At 46.0% G+C, this 23,526-nt stretch overlaps 1 protein-coding gene across 1 annotated transcript; it reads right to left on the reverse strand.

Annotated features, from left to right (window-relative positions):
• Nucleotides 1-346: 346 nt before the first annotated feature.
• Nucleotides 347-23,526, reverse strand: RAB25 (RAB25, member RAS oncogene family). The gene is made up of 5 exons (XM_082242756.1): nt 23,445-23,526; nt 11,332-11,527; nt 7,074-7,270; nt 3,990-4,070; nt 347-959 (listed from the first exon to the last, which is right to left on the reverse strand). Exons 1-5 carry the CDS (start codon nt 23,482-23,484, stop codon nt 823-825), a joined length of 651 nt encoding a protein of 216 aa, XP_082098882.1. The 5' UTR covers nt 23,485-23,526; the 3' UTR covers nt 347-822.

Below are 23,526 nucleotides of genomic sequence, written 5' to 3' on the forward strand. Positions count from 1 at the left end.
CCGATGGAAGACTTCCCCTCTGTTCCTGCTCTGGTGATAACCCAAAATTTGGAAATTTTTTGCACTTTCACATCCAGTGATAACAGTCACCAGAACTTATATGGAACGTGAATCATAGACAGCTATAAAAAACATGGCAGGGGTTCTAATCCCTCTCGACTCTATCCAAAACTAAAAAAAAAAAAATGCCTTCAGCTATACTTTAATGGCAAATAACAGAATAATAGGCCAACTGATGTCAAATTTCTTATGTAGGCACACGTGAATCTTTAAATACTAATTCCTGAATTTTTTCATAGAATTTTCACTTTTTAAATACAATTTTTTTAAATTTGTTTCTAGACTTTTCACTTGGTGTAGCTATTTAGGCTCTTCAGTCCTTTAAATGCCAGTGAATCGCATGACCACCAACACCAAATTTTGGGAAGAAGGACGTCATAGAGGCTGTGGTCTCGGGGAATGAAGTTGGAAATCTGAGCCCTACAAAAGGATTGATACTTCTAGCCTAGGGATGTTGGAGAACGTTGCCACAATTCCTGCTCGGCAAACTTCGCTGGTCATGGTTGGTTGAAGAGATGATAAACTTGAAGTTGGTTTCATGTGAACAGTCCATCATAAGCATAAAAATCAATAATACAAGACCACTCTACGTGTTATTAACATTGGCAGGTTGATGGCACACAAGCAGGAACGTTCTTCTAGACCATGAACTGTCTCAATGACTCTTAGTGGCATGTTGGGGCTCCTCAGTTGGTGGTCTTCGGTTGGCTCTTGAGTTCATCCTGAAATCCAACACTTCTCGATGGAACGTATATTTCAGAATCAGACGTTTCGGCAGCAGGATTTCTTGTCTTCGGCTGTTTGGCCATTCGATTGAGCTGTGGTGGGCTGGTTGGATAAGACAACCGTGTTCTCTTTTTGGGGTTCACCTTTGTTCTTCAGGACCCTCTTGTGGATGTCTAGAACATAAGAAGAGACAGGTCTAAACCTTGCTACAAGTTATAATGGTGAAAAAAGTGGGTTATATTGCGCTCAGCACTTAAAAACACAACAAAAGGTGCTTGTGTGCATAAATATATAAATAAATTGTTGAATCAAATGTGATAAATTAATTAAATGTATAAGTGAGGAATTACTTCCATAGTGCAAGCTGCAATAAAAAACGTGTAAAAACGCATAAATGTGGAAAAAAAGTGGGTTATATTGCGCTCAGCACTTAAAACACAACAAAAAGTGCTTGTGTGCATAAATATATAAATAACTAAGAAAATATTCCTTATGTAAAAAAGTCCTTAGTATATATCAATAGTCCTTAAAGTGCCCAGTGCAATACGGATCTCTCAGCAATGACTGAATAACACTCTATCTTCAAGTGAGGGACCTCCACCATAAAGATTTTCTCCACCCAGTGCTCGGGGTAAATACTTCTCACCAAAGCTGGTGGACATAAGGAACTCCAGGTATCTCCTGCCACTGCCTCTGTCCGGGGAGGTCACCAGCCTGGCTGGACAGACCTCCCCGGATAGAGGCAGCGGCAGGAGATACCTGGAGTTCCTTATGTGAGCTGAGCCACTTTTAAAGGGACCTGAAAGAAAGCTTGGAGGCATTTGTGGACCATTATGCTGTTTTAGACCCCCTGTAATTAAGGGGTCCACCAGCTTTGGTAAGAAGTATTTACCCCGAGCACTGGGTGGAGAAAATCTTTATGGTGGAGGTCCCTCACTTGAAGATAGAGTGTTATTCAGTCATTGCTGAGAGATCCGTATTGCACTGGGCACTTTAAGGACTATTGATATATACTAAGGACTTTTTTACATAAGGAATATTTTCTTAGTTATTTATATATTTATATATTTATGCACACAAGCACTTTTTGTTGTGTTTTAAGTGCTGAGCGCAATATAACCCACTTTTTTTCCACAAGTTATAATGGAATTGGACAGTGTCAGTAGAGCAGTGGACGGTGTCAGTAGGGCAGAGGACAGTGTCAGTAGAGCAGTGGATGGTGTCAGTAGAGCAAAGGATGGTGTCAGTAGGGCAGTGGATGGTGTCAGTAGAGCAAAGGATGGTGTCAGTAGGGCAGTGGATGGTGTCAGTTGAGCAAAGGACGGTGTCAGTTGAGCAGTGGGTGTCAGAAGAGCAATGGATGGTGTCAGTAGAGCAGTGGACGGTGTCAGTAGGGCAGAGAACGGTGTCAGTAGGGCAGAGGACGGTGTCAGTAGAGCAGAGGACGGTGTCAGTAGAGCAGTGGATGGTGTCAGTAGAGCAGTAGATGGTGTCAGTAGAGCAGTGGATGGTGTCAGTAGGGCAGTGGACAGTGTCAGTAGGGCAGTGGATGGTGTCAGTAGGGCAATGGACAGTGTCAGTAGAGCAGTGGACGATGTCAGTAGAGCAGTGGACGATGTCAGTAGAGCAGTGGATGGTGTCAGTAGAGCAGTGGACAGTGTCAGTAGAGCAGTGGACAGTGTCAGTAGAGCAGTGGACAGTGTCAGTAGAGCAGTGGACGGTGTCAGTAGGGCAGTGGATGGTGTCAGTAGGGCAGTGGATGGTGTCAGTAGAGCAAAGGATGGTGTCAGTAGGGCAGTGGATGGTGTCAGTTGAGCAAAGGACGGTGTCAGTTGAGCAGTGGGTGTCAGAAGAGCAATGGATGGTGTCAGTAGAGCAGTGGACGGTGTCAGTAGGGCAGAGAACGGTGTCAGTAGGGCAGAGGACGGTGTCAGTAGAGCAGAGGACGGTGTCAGTAGAGCAGTGGATGGTGTCAGTAGAGCAGTAGATGGTGTCAGTAGAGCAGTGGATGGTGTCAGTAGGGCAGTGGACAGTGTCAGTAGGGCAGTGGATGGTGTCAGTAGGGCAATGGACAGTGTCAGTAGAGCAGTGGACGATGTCAGTAGAGCAGTGGACGATGTCAGTAGAGCAGTGGATGGTGTCAGTAGAGCAGTGGACAGTGTCAGTAGAGCAGTGGACAGTGTCAGTAGAGCAGTGGACAGTGTCAGTAGGGCAGTGGATGGTGTCAGTAGGGCAGTGGATGGTGTCAGTAGGGCAGTGGACGGTGTCAGTAGGGCAATGGACAGTGTCAGTAGGGCAATGGACAGTGTCAGTAGAGCAGTGGACGGTGTCAGTAGAGCAGTGGACGGTGTCAGTAGAGCAGTGGACGGTGTCAGTAGAGCAGTGGACGGTGTCAGTAGAGCAGTAGATGGTGTCAGTAGGGCAGTGGACAGTGTCAGTAGAGCAGTGGACGGTGTCAGTAGAGCAGTGGACAGTGTCAGTAGGGCAGTGGACGGTGTCAGTAGAGCAGAGGACGGTGTCAGTAGAGCAGAGGACGGTGTCAGTAGAGTAGTGGACAGTGTCAGTAGGGCAGTGGATGGTGTCCGTTTTTTTTTTAATATATTTTTTTATTATTTGATTTTTTACATCTTGTTATCATTTTTTACAATATTATTTTTTGCTATATTTTTAGGAGCCCCATTGGGGGTCTTTCATGAAATCTCAGGGGTCTAAACAGACCCCTGATGTCTCAATTTTGAGACAGAAAAAGGGATTGAGGACAGAGATTCCCCAGTCCTGTTCTCTGCAGCCTCAGCTGTACTGGACAGTGAATGAATGGGAAGTGCTCTGCGCTGAGCGGCTTCCTGTTAATTCACAAACTGAAGCATAGAAAACATTGTTTCCTATGCTTCCGTTATGAATGGACGGAGGATCGATCAGTGGCGATCACTCATTGTGTTCCTTCAGAGAAGGAAGGGGCCGGTAAATTACATATTTACTGTCCCCTTCCCCACGCTCTCAATCAAAACAGCTGGTGGGAGACGAGGGGAAGACAGCAGGGATACATGATCGACGGGTAGATCACAATTGACGGAATGCAGACACCTGGATTAGGGTGTGCCCAGGCACATCCAGCACACCCTGTGCACATGCCTATGCTGTTGGGGTGTATTGTGACTTGTCAGGGACTTGTAAAGTGACTGACTATAGATGCGTGCCCTCACCTCTGAGGATTGTTTCAAAAGCCAGCTCCACATTGGTTGAATCAAGTGCAGAGGTCTCTATGAACAAGAGTCCATTGCTGTCTGTTAACAGGAAGAAAAAAAAAAAAATTAAAGAGAATTCGGAATTTAAACCATGCTGCTTCAAACACAACCTCAAAAACGACCACAATGTATTAAATATAAATCATTCCTGACCTATTTCATTAATCGATGCTCTATTATTGCCAAACACGCAACCATAGCAAAACAGCCTGTAGTTTTGGATGTGGGCAAGTTTGTAACCCCGAAAAATGTTCAATTGCTTCAGATTGGCAGTTAATAGAGGAGGCATGTTGGCAGATCTATGACAACCTATGACAACCTACCCTATGACAACCTTAATGCATATAAACTATGGTAAAAGGATAGAAATACTTATTAAGGGCATACACTATATGACCAACAGTTATGGACATCTGACCACTGACCAGCACACCCATATGAACTCATTGGACATCCCATTCCAAAACCATAGGCAGTTATATGGAGTTGCCACGCTTTAATATAACACCAGCCTCCAATATTCTGGGAAGACTTTCTACAAGATTTTGAAGTGTATCTTGAGGAATTTGTGACCATTCCAGCCAAAAGAAGATTTGTGAGGTCAGGTACTCATGTTGGATCAGAAGACCTGGCTCACCATCGTTGTCCCAATTCATCTCAATGGTGTTCAGTAGGGTTGAGGTGCAGGACACTCAAGTTTCTCCACACCAAACTGGACAAACCATGTTTTTTTCGGGGCTGGTCACCATTTATAAGGTCAGATACTCTTGTTGCATGAGAAGACCTGGTTTACACTTAATGTTCAAATGTAATAAAAAAGTGTTTCGTAGGGTTGAGGTTTGGGCTCTGTACAGGCAACTTAAGATCCTCTACACCACACTGGTCAAACCATGTCTTTATGGAGCTGGCCACCATTTATGGGGTCAAGCAATGATATTAGATGAGAAGACCTGGCTCACCATCAGTGTTCCAATTCATCTCAAATAAGTTCACTAGGGTTGAGGTCAAGGCTCTGTGCAGGACACTCAAGTTTCTCCACACCAAACTGGTCAAACCATGTCTTTATTGGGGCTGGTCACCATTTATAAGGTCAGATACTGCTGTTGCATGAGAAGACCTGGTTTACACTCAAAGTTCAAATTTATTTAAAAAAAGTGTTTCGTAGGGTTGAGGTTTGGGCTCTGTACAGGCAACTTAAGATCCTCCACACCAAACTGGTCAAACCATGTCTTTATGGAGCTGGTCACCATTTATGGGGTCAAGCAATGATGTTAGATGAGAAGACCTGGCTCACCATCAGTGTTCCAATTCATCTCAAATAAGTTCACTGAGGTTGAGGTCAGGGCTCTGTGCAGGACACTCAAGTTTCTCCACACCAAACTGGACAAACCATGTCTTTATTGGGGCTGGTCACCGTTTTTATAAGGTCAGATACTGCTGTTGGATGAGAAGACCTGGCTTACAATCAATGTTCCAATGCATTCAAAACATTTTCAGTAGGGTTGAGGTCTGAGCCCTGTGTATGCCACTCAAGTTCCTCTACACCAAACTCGTCCAACCATGACTCCATGGAGTTGGCCACCATTTTTGACATCAGATGTTGGGTGGGAAGGCCTGAATTACCATCGGTATTCCAACGCATCCTAAAGGAGTTCAGTAGGAATGAGGTCAGGGCTCTGTGCAGGACACTCGAGTCCCTCCACACCAAATTGGTCGGACCATGTATTTATTGGGGCTGGCCACCATTTATAAGGTCAGATACTGATATTAGATGAGAAGGCCTAGTTCACAATCGATGTTCTAATTCATTTAAAAGGTGTTCAGTAGGGTTAAGGTCTGGGCTCTGTGGAGACCACTCAAGTTCCTCTACACCAAACTGGTCAACCATGACTCCATGGAGTTGGCCACCATTTTTGACATCAGATGTTGGGTGGGAAGGCCTGAATCACCATCGTTATTCCAACGCATCCTAAAGGAGTTCAGTAGGAATGAGGTCAGGGCTCTCTGCAGGACACTCGAGTCCCTCCACAACAAATTGGTCAAACCATGTATTTATTGGGGCTGGCCACCATTTATAAGGTCAGATACGGATATTAGATGAGAAGACCTAGTTCATAATCAATGTTCTAATTAATTTAAAGGGTTTTCAGTAGGGTTAAGGTCTGGGCTCTGTGGAGACCACTTAAGTTCCTCCACACCAAACTGGTCCAACCATGTCCTTATGGAGGTGGCCACCATTTATAAAGTAAGATGTTGAATGGAAAGACCTGGGTCACCATCAACATTCCAACGCATCCTAAAGGAGTTCAGTAGGAATGAGGTTAGGGCTCTGTGCAGGACACTCGAGTCCCTCCACACCAAATTGGTCAAACCATGTATTTATTGGGGCTGGCCACCATTTATAAGGTCAGATACTGATGTTAGATGCGAAGACCTAGTTCACAATCAATGTTCTAATTCATTTAAAAGGTATTCAGTAGGGTAAAGGTCCGTGCTCTGTGGAGACCACTTAAGTTCCTGATAAAGAGTAGATGTATGTGGGCGCTTCCGTGGATCTAAGTAGGCAGCATGTGGGTCCCTGCACCTGGGTAGCACTTGAGAGAAGAAGCTGCTCTACGGACAATAGAAGAAGAAGCAAGGCGCCTTGCTTCTTCTACCACTTAAGTTCCTCCACACCAAACTGGTCCAACCATGTCCTTATGGAGCTGGCCACCATTTATAAAGTAAGATGTTGAATGGGAAGACCTGGGTCACCATCGGCATTCCAGCTCATCCTAAAGGTGTTCAGTAGGGTTATGGTCATGGCTCTGTGCAAGATACTCAAGTTCCTCCACACCAAACTGGTAAAACCATGTCTTTATGGAGCTGGCTTTGTACACAGAAGAACCATCATGGTGTAACTGAAAAGGACATTCCTCAAACTGTTACCAAAAGGCCTGGCAAGCACAACTGTCTAAAATGTCTTTAAATGCTGTAGGGGGGACATTAAAATTTGGCCATACAATGTAGTCCTGTAATGCTGTAGCGCCCTCCAGTGGTTACCTGCATACATCTTGGCTTCCTCGAAGGGCACTTCACGAGCTTCATCCGCCAGGTCGCTCTTGTTGCCCACCAACATGACGATGATGCTGGCATCCGCATGGTCATACAGCTCCTTCAGCCAGCGCTCTATGCTGTCGTAGGACTGGTGCTTGGTTACGTCGTACACCAAAAGTGCTCCGACGGCGCCCCTGTAGTAACTAAAAATAAAAAATGAGGGTGATCAGACAGCTCCTAAACAGATATACTGTATAACTATATAAACATTGTAAGAAATGAGTGTTACTGCAGAAAAAAAGAACCCTTACAGTACCCCTACCCCCCAAAACTGCTCATTAGGTCTTGGGACAGAGCAGTAATGTGTAATACTTACCTCATTACTCGCTTTGGCAGACTTCCTCTACCCAGAGCAACTGGTCCCCCGAAAACCTATTCCCTATACCTCTGGGCAGGGGCTTCCTGTAATAAAGACCGCTCACTGCTACTCTCTCTCCTTGGGCAGGGTGACTGGTCTGGTCTCCGCCCCCTCCTAAAGTATTCTCTAGTGGGTGGAGCCTGCTCTGTGCACAGGCTGTGTACAGCACAGCAACGATGTCACTGCTTCTTTTACAAGGAAATATCTGGGTTTAAAAAGGCATTTGACTCCCAATTTTACATGAATAAAGATTTTATGGATGGGCATTTAAAAGCATTTTCAAAGCTTCTCTGAAGCATTTAGTGAGCATGTATCTTGAAGCATATCGTGATATTTCTGGACACATTTACAATTGTTTTACAAGAGAATACAACAGCAGGTGGAGAAACTGGAAAATTCTAGTAAATCGCTGCATGCTGGTGAGTTTTAAAAGTGCCCCCAGCAGTCTAGTGTACAGTTCCAGCTGGAAACAATGCAATTGTTCATATGCAAGTCTCTGGCAATGGTTCCAACAGCTGCAGAGTGCTAGGAAATGTTTGAATGGGTTGCATGTTCCGTTTTGTAGTTGTGCTCTAACCACCCAGCTGCCAATCAGTAGGAAAAAAAAAAAAAAAAACATTGTGGAGGCTGAGTTACAATGAGTTACGACATGAAAACCTTTAATCCAGGGCCAGGATGAGGGGTAGGCAAAAGAGGTGGTTGCCTTGGGCGCATCAGAAGGAGGGGGGGTACAGAAAGGGCAGGACCTACACTATATTGTCAAAAGTATTGGGACACCTGCCTTTACACGCACATTTAATGTCATCCCAGTCTCAGTCCGTAGGGTTCAATATTGAGTTGACCCACCCTTTGCAGCTATAACAGCTTCAACTCTTCTGGGAAGGCCATCCACAAGGTTTAGGAGTGTGTCTATGGGAATGTTTGACCATTCTTCCAGAAGCGCATTTGAGAGGTCAGGCACTGATGTTCGTGTTCTGTCGGGTTGAGGTCGGGCCAATCAAGTTCCTCCACCCCTTGCTATGAAGAAGGAGCGTGGCTGCCTGTCCATCGGCAGCAAGCGCGCTCAGAAACGTGTTGCATTCTTGTGACATCATCCATCCACGACCGCTCTCCAAGCCTCAGTTTCATCCGCTCTGACTCTCAAGCCTCGTTCCCACTCCTGCTCCATCCACCACAATTGCCGGCTACGGTAATCCTTCCGATGGCGGCGCTCTCTGGATGATGCACACACCCACCCTGGATACACCCAGGAGGGTGCCAACCTATTACTTGTTATCCCGAACCAATGTGAGTGTTTTATTATACATTAATAAATGCATTAAAAGTCTACACTTAGAGGCGCTTCTTCTTTTTGTTCATCCCTAGCCCTGTTGGAACCTCTGGCTTATTGGTTCACCTGATGGCTGCCCTATATGTTGGACTTCTTCTCCATACATAGACTTACATGGACTTTTAGAAAAAATTGTGCGGCAGATGCGCCTGATATATATGTTTTTCCTAACGTTCCTCCACCCCAAACGCTCACTCATCCACACTACATTGCCAAAAGCAGGGCTTTTTTTCAGCGGGAACGCGGGGGAACGCAGTTCCGGCACCTCCAGTCTGAATGTATGCAATGGCAAAGGGGTGCTGGGGCAGTGGGGTGAGCTGAATGGCTTGTTGATGCTGGCTGCTGGGGGATCTAATGTTGCTGGGAAGAATCTATTGTTTCTGGAGGGCATTTTGTTGTTGGGGGGAGTCTATTGTTGCAGGGGAAGATTTATTGAGGGGGGGGGGGGCCATTGTAGCAGGGGAGGATTTATTGTTGCTGTGGGGCTATTGTTGGGTGTCTGTTGTTGCTGATTGCGGGGGATCTATTTGACTGTTTTTTCTATTGTTGCAGGGGAAGATTTATTGTTGCTGGGGGGGGATCTATTGCTGGGGGGGGTCTATTGTTGCTGATTCCAGGGGATCTATTTTACTGCTTTTCTAGTTATTAACCTCCTAGGCGGTAATCCCGAGCGTGACTCGGGGTTGGTTTTTCATATCAGGAGCGGTAAGTGGATTGCAGAGAGCGCAGCGGTGTTCTCTTACCTTATCCTGGCGATCCAGCGATGATCTCTCATTGCTGTGACCGCCAGCCGAGAGTTCCACCGCTCCTCCGTCCTCCGTCGGTCTGATCACTTCCTAGTTCCGTTCCCTGCAGCAGCAATGCTGCATGGGAGCGGAACTAGGGAGGGAAATTCAAAAAAAAAAAACGTTGCACAAAACACAAAACACATTTTGTATTATATATATATAAAATTATATTATTGATTCAATTATAATTCATGCGTTATATATATATATATATATATATATATATATATATATATATACACACATATATCTATAATATATAATGCATGAATTATAATCTAATCAATAATATAATTTTATTATATATATTATATAATAAAATAATATTATTGATTATATTATAATTCACGTGTTTGTGTTTCAAATTTATCACATCTGGGATGTCTACTAGAGTCTTGTTTTGGTCAGGTTTAAGTCAGTAATTACTAAGAATTGTAGGCCTATAATACATAACGCCAAATTTCCATGAAAACAATTGTACCGCTTTTGGTATGTAATTCCTGACATAATCATACCGCCAGGGAGGTTAACAAACTCTGTACAAATTACCTAGAACCACAACATGATACTTGGTTCTGTAATCTCTTAAAGGGGGGGGGGGGGTACTGGGAGGTCGGTAGAGGGTGGAACCAAAGGACAGCGCTCGGAGGTGGGTAGGGGGTGGAGACAAGGGATGACTCAGAAAAAGGGGAGTATCTTCACCTATTCTCTGAGAAAAAAAGCCTTGGCCAAAAGTATTGGGCCACCCCTCCAAATCATTTGGCGGAGGGGGGGGGGGGGGTTGTGGTGTGGTGTGGGGTTGTTTTTCAGGGGTTGGGCTTGGCCCCTTAACTCCAGTGAAGGGAACTCTTAAGGCGTCAGCATACCAAGACATTTTGGACAATTTCATGCTCCCAACTTTGTGGGAACAGTTTGGGGATGGCCCCTTCCTGTTCCAACATGACTGCGCACCAGTGCACAAAGCAAGGTCCATAAAGACATGGATGAGCGAGTTTGGGGTGGAAGAACTTGACTGGCCTTCACAGAGTCCTGACCTCAACCCGATAGAAAACCTTTGGGATGAATTAGAGTGGAGACTGCGAGCCAGGCCTTCTCATCCAACATCAGTGCCTGACCTCACAAATGCGCTTCTGGAAGAATGGTCAAACATTCCCATAGACACACTCCTAAACCTTGTGGACAGCCTTCCCAGAAGAGTTGAAGCTGTTATAGCTGCAAAGGGTGGGCCAACTCAATATTGAACCCTACAGACTAAGACTGGGATGCCATTAAAGTTCATGTGTGTGTAATGGCAGGCGTCCCAATAGTGTATCTGCAATAGTAGTTTGCTCATCATGAACTTTTTTACCTTGCGAGGCATTTCACTTGAAGGCCAACCCCCGTCCAGTGGGGCTATGTCGCGGCCAAACTGAGGTCTGCGTGCGGTCGCTGGCCAGACTGGGGTGACCACTGGATCTAGATTCAATCAATCAATCTAGATCTAGATCAATATTGAACCCTACCGACTAAGACTGGGATGCCATTAAAGTTCATGTGCGTGTAAAGGCAGGTGTCCCAATACTTTTGACAAAATATAGTGTACTATGCTGCTGATGTAGTTCACAGCTCATGCCATGAGAGGGCACACTTTGACCTTGTGTGCTAAAGGACCTCCTCCCTTTTTTTAAGCTTCATGCATCAGGTAAGTAGAGCACACAGGTTATGCCATACGGCTGAGCCAGGACTTACGCAGATGTGATCGCTCGATAGCGCTCCAATCCGGCCGTGTCCCAGATCTGCGCCTTCACCAACTGCCCATCCAACGTCAGCGTGCGCGTTGAGAACTCCACCCCGATAGTGGTGCGGCTGTCATGGTTAAACTCGTTGCGGGTGAAGCGGGAGAGGAGGTTGGTTTTGCCCACTCCGGACTCGCCAATCAAAACCACTGTAGAGAATGAAGTTGATTTAAAAAAAAAAAAACACCAACATGAAGTTACCAGTAATAATTAATATTAATAATAAGAACTAAAAAATAACATTTTGGTCAATATAAAATACTGTATACTAATAGTATGCATTTTCATTTTTATCCAGCAAGTGGCGCTCTCAGCCCCTTTTTACATGTTACAGATTCTCCTTGGCTCCACTGTTGCAATTATTTTCAATGAGCTGCAACGCATGTAATAATGTAGCTTGTTGCATTGAGGACCCATGGAAAGAACGCCCCTGAACATGCACATAGGTGTGATCAGGCCCTAAAAAAATTAAAAGTTTCCTGTGCAAATGCCAGTCGTCACAAATATCCACTGTAATGTGTTTATTTACAATGATCAGCTCTCCCTAGTGGCCAAAATGCAGTATTAATTTTTTTTTTTTATTTCGGCATTTCAGGAAAATACCGTATTATGGCCACTAGATGGAGCTGACAATCATAGGAAAGAAACCTATTGGAAAAAATTGACGGTTGTGCGAAGGCTTGAGCAATTTTTTATTTTTATTTTTTTTTAGAAAAAGGTCCGTAAGTATGAATGGGGCTAAACTATTACCTGCAAATCGCTTCTAGTCACTGAAGTAGTGACTGGAGCAGCAATTAAACTGCCATACAAAGTTATCCATCTGACATCAGCCTATTGGTCTGCCCTGTATAGCGAACCCATCACTGGTTGTTGGTGAGGAGCGCGCTCACGTGCCATGATGGTCCTTAAGCTGGCAATAGACTATCCAGTGATGGCGGACCTTGGCACCCCAGATGTTTTGAAACTACATTTCCCATGATGCCCATGAACTCTGCAGTGTAGCTAAGCATCATGGGAAATGTAGTTCCTAAAACATCTGCAGTGCCAAGGTTTGCCATCACTGGATTATACAGTTCCCTTTGTACAATCTTCTCTAGAGCTACCAAAACTATAGGGATACCCCTATACAACCCATTCTATTTGTATCCAATCTGGTGGGCCCCTACATTACATACTTCATGGTAGATTGTACAATCAGATTGTATAGTGTATGGCCATAGGCAGGGGCAGACTCACAACTTTTGGCCCAGGGGGCAAGTACAAACCATAGGCCCCTGGTGCAGCCACTTGACCCCCCTCCCACTCTTCCTCTTCCCATCCTCCTCCTGACCCCCATTCCAGGCTGAAGCCCTGCTCCAGGTACTCTCTACTCACCGGCTGAACCTGGGTTCCCAACCTGGCCAGCAGTAGGGCAGTTGGGGGGAGCTGGGACAGTTCGGTTGGTGCTGGCCAGGGGAGAAGAGTCTCCAGTGGGGCATGGAACCGGCCTCTGCTCAGACACAGTTTACACCACCCATGCTGGGGGGGAGGCCTGTGCTGTCCTTGTCTTCAACCCGCACTCAGTAGGTCAGTGGTGGGGACTTTTTACTTCTCTTCACCAGGAATCCATTAGGCTTGTCTGTGGCAGAAGCGGTGCAGCCTTTTTACAGGACAATAGAATGGCCCGGGGGGCAATTGCCCCCCTGGCCTAGTCCTCCCCTGGCCATAGGATGATTTTATAAGGAGTATAGTGCAGAAGCGGTGCAGCCTTTTTACAGGACAACAGAATGGCCCAGGGGGCAATTGCCCCCCTGGCCTAGTCCTCCCCTGGCCATAGGATGATTTTATAAGGAGTATAGTGCAGAAGCGGTGAAGCCTTTTTACAGGACAACAGAATGGTCCAGGGGGCAATTGCCCCCCTGGCCTAGTCCTCCCCTGGCCATAGGATGATTTTATAAGGAGTATAGTGCAGAAGCGGGTGCAGCCTTTTTACAGGACAACAGAATGGTCCAGCCTGGCCTAGTCCTCCCCTGGCCATAGGATGATTTTATAAGGAGTATAGTGCAGAAGCGGTGCAGCCTTTTTACAGGACAACAGAATGGCCCAGGGGGCAATTGCCCCCCTGGCCTAGTCCTCCCCTGGCCATAGGATGATTTTATAAGGAGTATAGTGCAGAAGCGGGTGCAGCCTTTTTACAGGACAACAGAATGGCCCAGGGGGCAATTGCCCCCCTGGCCTAGTCCTCCCCTGGCCATAGGATGATTTTATAAGGAGTATAGTGCAGAAGCGGGTGCAGCCTTTTTACAGGACAACAGAATGGCCCAGGGGGCAATTGCCCCCCTGGCCTAGTCCTCCCCTGGCCATAGGATGATTTTATAAGGAGTATAGTGCAGAAGCGGGTGCAGCCTTTTTACAGGACAACAGAATGGTCCAGCCTGGCCTAGTCCTCCCCTGGCCATAGGATGATTTTATAAGGAGTATAGTGCAGAAGCGGTGCAGCCTTTTTACAGGACAACAGAATGGCCCAGGGGGCTATTGCCCCACTGGCCTAGTCCTCCCCTGGCCATAGGATGATTTTATAAGGAGTATAGTGCAGAAGCGGGTGCAGCCTTTTTACAGGACAACAGAATGGCCCAGGGGGCAATTGCCCCCCTGGCCTAGTCCTCCCCTGGCCATAGGATGATTTTATAAGGAGTATAGTGTAGAAGCGGGTGCAGCCTTTTTACAGGACAACAGAATGGCCCAGGGGGCAATTGCCCCCCTGGCCTAGTCCTCCCCTGGCCATAGGATGATTTTATAAGGAGTATAGTGCAGAAGCGGTGCAGCCTTTTTACAGGACAACAGAATGGTCCAGCCTGGCCTAGTCCTCCCCTGGCCATAGGATGATTTTATAAGGAGTATAGTGCAGAAGCGGTGCAGCATTTTTACAGGACAACAGAGTGGCCCAGGGGGCAATTGCCCCCCTGGCCTAGTCCTCCCCTGGCCATAGGATGATTTTATAAGGAGTATAGTGCAGAAGCGGTGCAGCCTTTTTACAGGACAACAGAGTGGCCCAGGGGGGCAATTGCCCTCCTGGCCTAGTCCTCCCCTGGCCATAGGATGATTTTATAAGGAGTATTCATGCACCATTGATGAGAGTTTCCTGAAAAAGACAACTGGGAGTGGGTGAAGGCCTCGGAGATTGTATCTGAAGGTATATTGCCAAGACAAGTTGAGTTTGTCGGTAAATACTTCCTGAGATGACTATCATCAGTTTGTTGACTCTATAGGCCCAGGCTAAAGGTCAGACCTGGCTAAAGGGAAACTCAACCCTTGATCATTATTTTTTTTTTTCCCTAGATGTGTAAGTGATTAGATAATATATACAACCTCATTGGTGGGTGCAATTTTTAGAGTGTAGGTCAGACCTTCAGATATGTAAGGGATCATCTCATATAAGCAATCCTATTAGTGGGTGCTAGTTTTTTTTAATTTTTTCGATAAATGGTTTGTCATTCTACATGTACATGGAAGTCTCATTACTTTCCTGCTTCCTGCTTGGCACAATGGTTGTGCCTTGCTGCTCCTCTATCTCCTTATACACTATATTACCAAAAGTATTGGGACGCCTGCCTTTACACACACATGAACTTTAATGGCATCCCAGTCTTAGTCTGTAGGGTTCAATATTGAGTGATGGGTGTGTCTATGGGAATGTTTGACCATTCTTCCAGAAGCACATTTGTGAGGTCAGGCACTGATGTTGGATGAAAAGGCCTGGCTCACAGTCTCCGCTCTAATTCATCCCAAAGGTGTTCTATCGGGTTACATAGTTACATAGTAGGTGAGGTTAAATAAAGACAATAGTCCATCCAGTTCAACCTGTGTAGGTGTGTGTGGCCGTAATCATCTCTCATACCCCTGAATGTTCTGATCCTTGAGATGTAAGTCTAAGAGTCTTTTGAAAGCCACCATACTTCCCGCAGAAACCACCTCTTGTGGTAGAGAATTCCACAATCTTGTAGCCCTAACAGTAAAGAACCCCCCACGTTACTGGTAGACTTGTACACTATATTACTAAAAGTATTGGGACGCCTGCCTTTACACGAACTTTAATGGCATCCCAGTCTTAGTCCGTAGGGTTCAATATTGAGTTGGCCCACCCTTTGCAGCTATAACAGCTTCAACTCATCTGGGAAGGCTGTCCACAAGGTTTAGGAGTGTGTCTATGGGAACGTTTGACCATTCTTCCAGTAGAGCGTTTGTGAGGTCAGGCACTGATAATGGACGAGAAGGCCTGGCTCGCAGTCTCCGCTCTAATTCATCCCAAAGGCATACCTCCCAACATTTGAACTTTGGAATGGGGGGCACTGGAAGAGGGATAAGACTGGTAAAATGTTAATGAAAAATGCTGATGAGAAGGCCTGGCTCGCAGTCTCCGCTCTAATTCAATCCAAAGGTGTTCTATCGGGTTGAGGTCAGGACTCTGTGCAGGCCAGTCAAGTTCCTCCACCCCAAACTCGCTCATCCATGGCCTTATAGACCTTGCTTTGTGCACTGGTGCGCAGTCATGTTGGAACAGGAAGGGGCCATCCCCAAACTCTTCCCACAAAGTTGGGAGCATGAAATTGTCCAAAATGTCTTGGTATGCTGAGGCCTTAAGAGTTCCCTTCACTGGAACTAAAGGGCCAAGCCCAACCCTTGAAAAACTGGCCCACACCATAATCCCCCCCCCCCCCACTCCACCAAATGGTTTGGACAAGTGCACAAAGCAAGGTCTGTAAACACATGGATGAGCGAGTTTGGGGTGGAGGAACTTGACTGTCCTGTGCAGTCCTGACCTTAACCCGATAGAACACCTTTGGGATGAATTAGAGCGGAGACAGCGAGCTAGGCCTTCTCGTCCAACATCAGTACCTGACCTCTGGAAGAATGGTAAAACATTCCCATAGACACACTCCTAAACCTTGTAGACAGCCTTCCCAGAAGAACTGAAGCTCTTATACTTGCAAAGGGTGGGCCAACTCAATATTGAACCCTAAGGACTAAGACTGGGATGCCATTAAAGTTCATATAAAGGCAGGCGTCCCAATACTTTTGGTAATATAGTGTACAAGTCTACCAGTCATGCCTGACTCATTGAAAACAAGACAATTTAGTCTCTGTGCTTCTCTACCTAATGCAGGCAGATCAAGGCTGGTGGGATGGGATGAGAACATCACCGCACCCTGCATCAGTACTCCTCTCCAGAGCCCCCAGCCCTGATACAAGCAGTGAGAGGCGTTATGCAAATATCAAAAGGCTTTGATGGGTGGGTGCTAAAGGAGTGAGCATTTTTAGGCAGGCTGCATTTGCATGATGCTGAGCCTCCATTCTTGAAAGAACTGTAATCCAATGAATGAAAGGGGGGGGGGGGGCTGGGATAGTCAAGCTGCGGAGGAGAGGGCTAGATGATGCTGGGTGCCCTCTAGCCAGGAAATGAGGCCAGCTCTGTCTGACTTGCTGCAGCTTCTAATGCACATTGTGAGAAGCTCACAGTGTGCAGTGAAATCAGAGTAAGCCATTTTGGTACAACAGAGGAGACTAGTATAATACTATAAAATCTTTCCTGCACAGAATCCAGTAAATTCTTTGTGGTTTCTGCCTGTGGATTCCAGTGATTGGTGGGCAGATACGTTCCCTTCGCAGTACAAACACATCTGACCTAGGTGTGTACAAGTGAGGCAAAGATCACAAAGTCAGTCGAGCGTCAGCAATGATTTAATGGCTGGGCGTAGCTCGCTATCCGCCATTCATCAGCATTTATTCTCTGCCTTCCTTCAGATTGCTCATTGCCTCAGTGGTGACACGAGGAGCTTAGACTGACAAGCTTGGAGTACTCTTGTTGCAGATTGCTCATTGCCTAAATGGTGACACTAGTAGCTTAGACAGAGGGTTAGAGTACCTGTAGTAGATTACCCATTGCCTGCCCTAAATGGTGACACTAGTAGCTTAGACAGAGGGTTAGAGTACCTGTAGTAGATTGCCCATTGCCTGCCCTAAGTGGTGACACTAGTAGCTTAGACTGAGGTTTAGAGTACCTGTAGTAGATTGCCCATTGTCTGCCCTAAGTGGTGACACTAGTAGCTTAGACAGAGGGTTAGAGTACCTGTAGTAGATTGCCCATTGCCTAAATGGTGACACTAGTAGCTTAGACTGAGGTTTGGATTACCCATTAGACATCCTCCAATCTTCTCAGAAGGCTTTCCAGATTATGAAGTGTGTCCGGGGTAATTTGTGTCCATTCAGCTAAAAGAACATTTGTGAAGTCAGGTATAAATGTTGGATGAGAAGACCTGGCTTGCTATTGGCGTTCCAATTCATCCCAAAGTTGTTCAGTAGGGTTGAGGTCAGGGCTTTGTGGAGGCCACTTTATTCTCTGCCTTTGTTCAGATTGCTCATTGCCTAAGTGGTGACACTAGTAGCTTAGACTGAGGGTTAAAGTACTTGTAGTGGATTGCCCATTGCCTATATAGTGACACTAGTAGCTTAGACCGACAAGCTTGGAGTACGTGTTGCAGATTGCTCATTGCCTAAGTGGTGACACTAGTAGCTTAGACTAAGGGTTAAAGTACTTGTAGTACATTGCCCATTGTCTATATAGTGACACTTGTAGCTTATACTGAGGGCTAGAGTACCTGTAGTAGATTGCCCATTGCCTATATAGTGACACGAGTAGCTTATACTGAGGGTTAGAGTACCTGTAGTAGATTGCCCATTGCCTATATAGTGACACTAGTAGCTTATACTGAGGGTTAGAGTACCTGTAGTAGATTGCCCATTGCCTATATAGTGACACGAGTAGCTTATACTGAGGGTTAGAGTACCTGTAGTAGATTGCCCATTGCCTATATAGTGACACTAGTAGCTTATACTGAGGGTTAGAGTACCTGTAGTAGATTGCCCATTGCCTATATAGTGACACTAGTAGCTTATACTGAGGGTTAGAGTACCTGTAGTAGATTGCCCATTGCCTAAATGGTGACACTAGTAGCTTAGACTGAGGTTTGGATTACCCATTAGACATCCTCCAATCTTCTCAGAAGGCTTTCCAGATTTTGAGGTGTGTCTGGGGGGAATTTGTGTCCATTCAGTTAAGAGAACATTCGTGAAGTCCGGTATAAATGTTGGATAAGAAGACCTGGCTTGCTATTGGCGTTCCAATTCATCCCAAAGGTGTTCAGTAGGGTTAAGGTCAGGGCTTTGTGGAGGCCACTCTATTCTCTGCCTTCCGTCAGATTGCCCATTGCCTAAATGGTGACACTAGTAGCTTAGACTGAAGGTTAAAGTACTTGTAGTAGATTGCCCATTGCCTAAATGGTGACACTAGTAGCTTAGACTAAGGGTTAGAATACCTGTAGTAGATTGCCCATTGGCTAAGTCAGGGGTCTTCAAACTATGGCCCTCCAGTTGTTCAGGAACTACAAATCCCATCATGCCTAGTCATGTCTGTGAATGTCAGAGTTTTACAATGCCTCATGGGATGTATAGTTCCACAACAGCTGGAGGGCCATAGTTTGAGGATCCCTGGCCTAAGTGGTGACACTAGTAGCTTAGACTGAGGATTGGATTACCTGTTTAACATCCTCCAATCTTTTTAGAAGGCTTTCCAGATTTTGAAGTGTGTCCGGGGGAATTTGTGTCCATTCAGCTGAAAGAACATTCGTAAAGTCAGCAATAATGTTTTGGATGAGAAGACCTGGCTTGCTATTGGCGTTCCAATTAATCCCAAAGGTGTTCAGTAGGGTTAAGGTCAGGGCTTTGTGGAGGCCACTCAATTTCCTTCACACCAAACTGGTCAAGCCATGTCTTTATGGAACTTGTCACCATTTGTGAGGTCAGCTACCGATGTTGGGTAAGAAGACTTGGATCATTATCAGCCTTCCAACTTATTCCAGATGTGTTCAGTAGGTTTGAAGACATCTGGAATAAGCAATGATTAAGCACAGGAGTGTGAAACGCTTTTGCTGTCTTTCCTAAGAGCTATATGTGCACGTCTCATCCATACTTTTAATGATTTTTTAATAAGCATGGATTTTTAATGCTGGATGTGCCGCCATCTTCTTTAGGTTTGAGTTCAGGCCTCTCTGCAGGACGCTTCAATTCCTCCACACCAAACTGGTCAAATCAGGTCTTTATGGAGCTAGCCACCATTTATGAGGTCAGGTACTGATGTTGAATGTGATGATATGGCTTACCATCAGCACTCCAACTCACCTAAAAGATGCTCAGTAGGGTTGAGGTTTGGGCTCTTTAGAGGCCACTTGAGTTCCACCACACCAAACTGGTCAAACCATGTCTTTATGGAGTTGACTACCATTTGTGAGGTCAGCTGCTGATGTTTGATAAGAAGACCTGGATCAATATCAGCCTTCCAAATTATTCCCAGATGTGTTTAGTGGGCTTGAGGTCAGACCTCTGTGCAGGACACTTCAATTCCTCCACACCAAACTGGTTAAATCAGGTCTTTATGGAGCTAGCCACCATTTATGAGGTCAGGTATTGACGCTGGATGAGAAGACTTGTTTAACAATCAGTGTTCCAATTCATTAAAAAGATGCTCAGTAAGGTAGAGGTCTAGGCTAGGTGTAGGCCACTCAAGTTCTACATCAAACTGGTCCAACCAGGTCTTTATGGAGCAGGACACTTGAGTTCCTCCACACCAAACTTGTCAAATCAGGTATTTATGGAGCTAGCCACCATTTATGAGATCAGGTACTGATGTTGAATGTGATGATATGGCTTACCATCAGCACTCCAACTCACCTAAAAGATGCTCAGTAGGGTTGAAGTCGGGGCTCTGTAGAGGCCACTTGAGTTCCACCATACCAAACTGGTCAAACCATGTCTTTATGGAGCTGGCCACCATTTGTGAGGTCAGCTACCGATGTTGGGTAAGAAGACCTGGATCATTATCAGCCTTTCAACTTATCCCAGCTGTGTTTAGTAGGCTTGAGGTCAGGCCTCTGTACAGGACACTTGAGTTCCTCCATACCAAACTGATCAAATCAGGTCTTTATGGAGCTAGCCACCATTTATGAGGTCAGGTATTGATGTTGAATGGGATGATATAGCTCACCATCAGCATTCCAACTCACTCAAAAGATGCTCAGTAGGGTTGAGGTCAGGGCTCTGTAGAGGTCACTTGAGTTCCACCATACCAAACTGGTCAAACCATGTCTTTATGGAGCTGGCCACCATTTATGAGGTCAGTTACTGATGATGAGAAGACCTGTTTCACAATCATTAAAAAGATGCTCAGTAGGGTAGAGGTCTAGGCTCTGTGTAGGCCACTCAACATCTACATCAAACTGGTTCAACCAGATCTTTATGGAGCTGGCCACCATTTATGGTATCAGATGTTGGATGGGAAGACCTAGATCACGTCGGCATTCCAACTCACCCCAAAGGTGTTCAGTGGGGTTGAGGTCTGGGGTTTGTGAAGGCCACTTGAGTTCCACCAAAACAAACTAATCAAACCATGTCTTTATCGAGCTTGCCACCATTTGTGAGGTCAAGGTTGAATGAGAAGACCTGGTTTGTAGTTGGTGTCCCAATTCCTCTCAAAGGTGATCAGTAGGGTTGAGTTCAGGGCTCTGTGCAGGACACTCGAGTTCCTCCACACCAAACTGGCCAAACCATGTGTTTATGGTGCTGGCTTTGTACACAGTCGTGATGGAACGAAAAAAGGTCTTCACCAAACTGTTACCACGAGGCTGGAGGCGCCCAAACTTCTACAATGTCTAGTATACTGCAGTGTTAAATGGGAAACACCTAAACTCAACCACAAGGAGGGATGGCCATACGTTTGGCTATATTGTATTCTTTAAAAGCGGCTGGCTTAGGTCAGTGATGGCAAACCTTGGCTCCCCAGATTTTTTGGAACTACATTTCCCATGATGCTCATGCACTCTGCAGTGTATTTGAGCATCATGGGAAATGTAGTTTCAAAACATCTTGGGTGCCAAGGTTCGCCATCACTGGTCTAGGTGTTGCCTGTTTTTGGCCGGATTGCACGATTATCTCTTGTCTGTAGCTGAAGGCAAACATTGCTCCCAATTTTTGAGATGGAAAAGAAGGAGAAGTACAAATTATGTTGTTAAAGAACATGCCACACCCCCAATTATACAGCTCATAAAGATGTAATGTGCATACAGCTCCTGGTTAAACCCAGAGGTGCTTTATTTTCACCACTCCTTTATACTCGATTTTCAATATAACAAATGCAATTTTACAGAGGTCGTATGAAAGTTTTTGGAAGGGGGGGGGAGTATATCTCTTCCTCCGCATTAATTCTGTGTGAATGTGGATAAAATTGAATGTTCCTAGGCTGTTTTCTCTCCAGGTCAAATGTTATTCCTTCATACAGAGTAAGTGAATCAGTAAAATACCACATTTGGGCCACTAGATGGAGCTGATGACCATAGGAACTAAATAGTTATGATAGTATGATCTTCAGCCCCATCTAGTGGCCATAATGTGGTATTTTCCTGATTAACTCTATGAATGAATGACAATTGACATGGAGTGAAAATAGCCTAATAGTAATTGATTTTGTTCCCAATGTACATACGGTTTCACAAAACGAAAAGCTCTGCACATCTTTTATTAAAACTCCCCATTGTGTATGTATGACACATTTAATAGGTATATTTTTTTTTATAGAGGTGCATACATTAGACTAAAAAGAGGGACCTAAATAGGAAAAAGGTATTGGTTCCAAAAGAGGAACAGTTCCTCTGAATAAGGGACAGTTGGGAGCTATGGGCAGATGCCCAACACCTTCCAAGGGTAGGGGCAGGGCCGGCCTTAGGTGTTCAGGCGCCCTGTGCAAGCTAATCCTGTGGCGCCCCCCGCACACCTTCTTGCACCTTTTTTGCACTTTGACTTTTCTCTTTTTTTACTATCACTAATAACTTAGCCTCCCCCTTACATTAGAGACCCCCCTTACATCAGAGACCCCCCACAGAGCCCCCCTTACATCAGAGATCCTCACAGAGGCCCCCTTACATCAGAGACCCCCCACAGAGCGCCCTTACATCAGAGACCCTCACAGAGGCCCCCCTTACATCAGAGACCCCCCCACAGAGCGCCCTTACATCAGAGACCCTCACAGAGGCCCCCCTTACATCAGAGACCCCCCCACAGAGCCCCACTTACATAAGAGACCCTCACAGAGGCCCCCCTTACATCAGAGACCCCCCACAGAGCCCCCCTTACATCAGAGACCCTCACAGAGGCCCCCCTTACATCAGAGACCCTCACAGAGGCCCCCCTTACATCAGAGACCCTCACAGAGGCCCCCCTTACATCAGAGACCCTCACAGAGGCCTCCCTTACATCAGAGACCCTCACAGAGGCCCCCCTTACATCAGAGACCCTCACAGAGGCCTCCCTTACATCAGAGACCCTCGCAGAGGACCCCTTACACCAGAGACCCTCACAGAGGCGCCCTTACATCAAATACCCTAACAGAGACCCCCCTTACATCAGAGACCCTTACCTCCCGCTGTGCAGCCTGTGCAGCCTGATCATCTGCGAGCTGTGATGACCGCACGGCGCCCCTGTTGCCACAGCTCGCATACCCCAAAGGCCGGCCCTGAGTAGGGGCATCTGCCAAGTCTGTTGGAGAACTTCCCCCAGTTGTTCTATACGCTCCCCAACTCTCCTGTCTGCATTGCAAAAAAATTGCTTGCTCGGCAGATCGCTTGGAAGATTCGCTGCCCTGAGGACAGACGGCTGGTCGAATTGCGCACACGCCCTGGTAGAAGCCAACTACAGATCCACATACGATCCGGATCCTCTTATCTCCAGCCATGACTCGTACAGTAGATAGGCACAGCCAGGAAGTAGCTGTAGGCATGGACAGGGTCCAGAACATAATCTTACTGTTTGGAATCAGGCTTCCATTCAGGGGGCGGTAAGATCATGTTGGCCGTCACACCAAAGAAATACACTTCATATTTTTCAAAGATTTTACATAAGCCCTTGTTTTTCGACAGAGCCAAAACCATTATCCAAGTTGACTCGGAGAGAAGGGTTAACAGCGAGCATGCATAGAGGACTTACCTTTGAACACAAAGTTGTACTCGTCTTCTTCTGACTTCATGGCTGTAACATAGATTCCTCGTCCCTGTTGTGTCGTTGGCTC

The sequence above is a fragment of the Pelophylax lessonae genome (assembly GCF_965119305.1).
Source record: "Pelophylax lessonae genome assembly, chromosome: 13".
Taxonomy (NCBI): domain Eukaryota; kingdom Metazoa; phylum Chordata; class Amphibia; order Anura; family Ranidae; genus Pelophylax; species Pelophylax lessonae.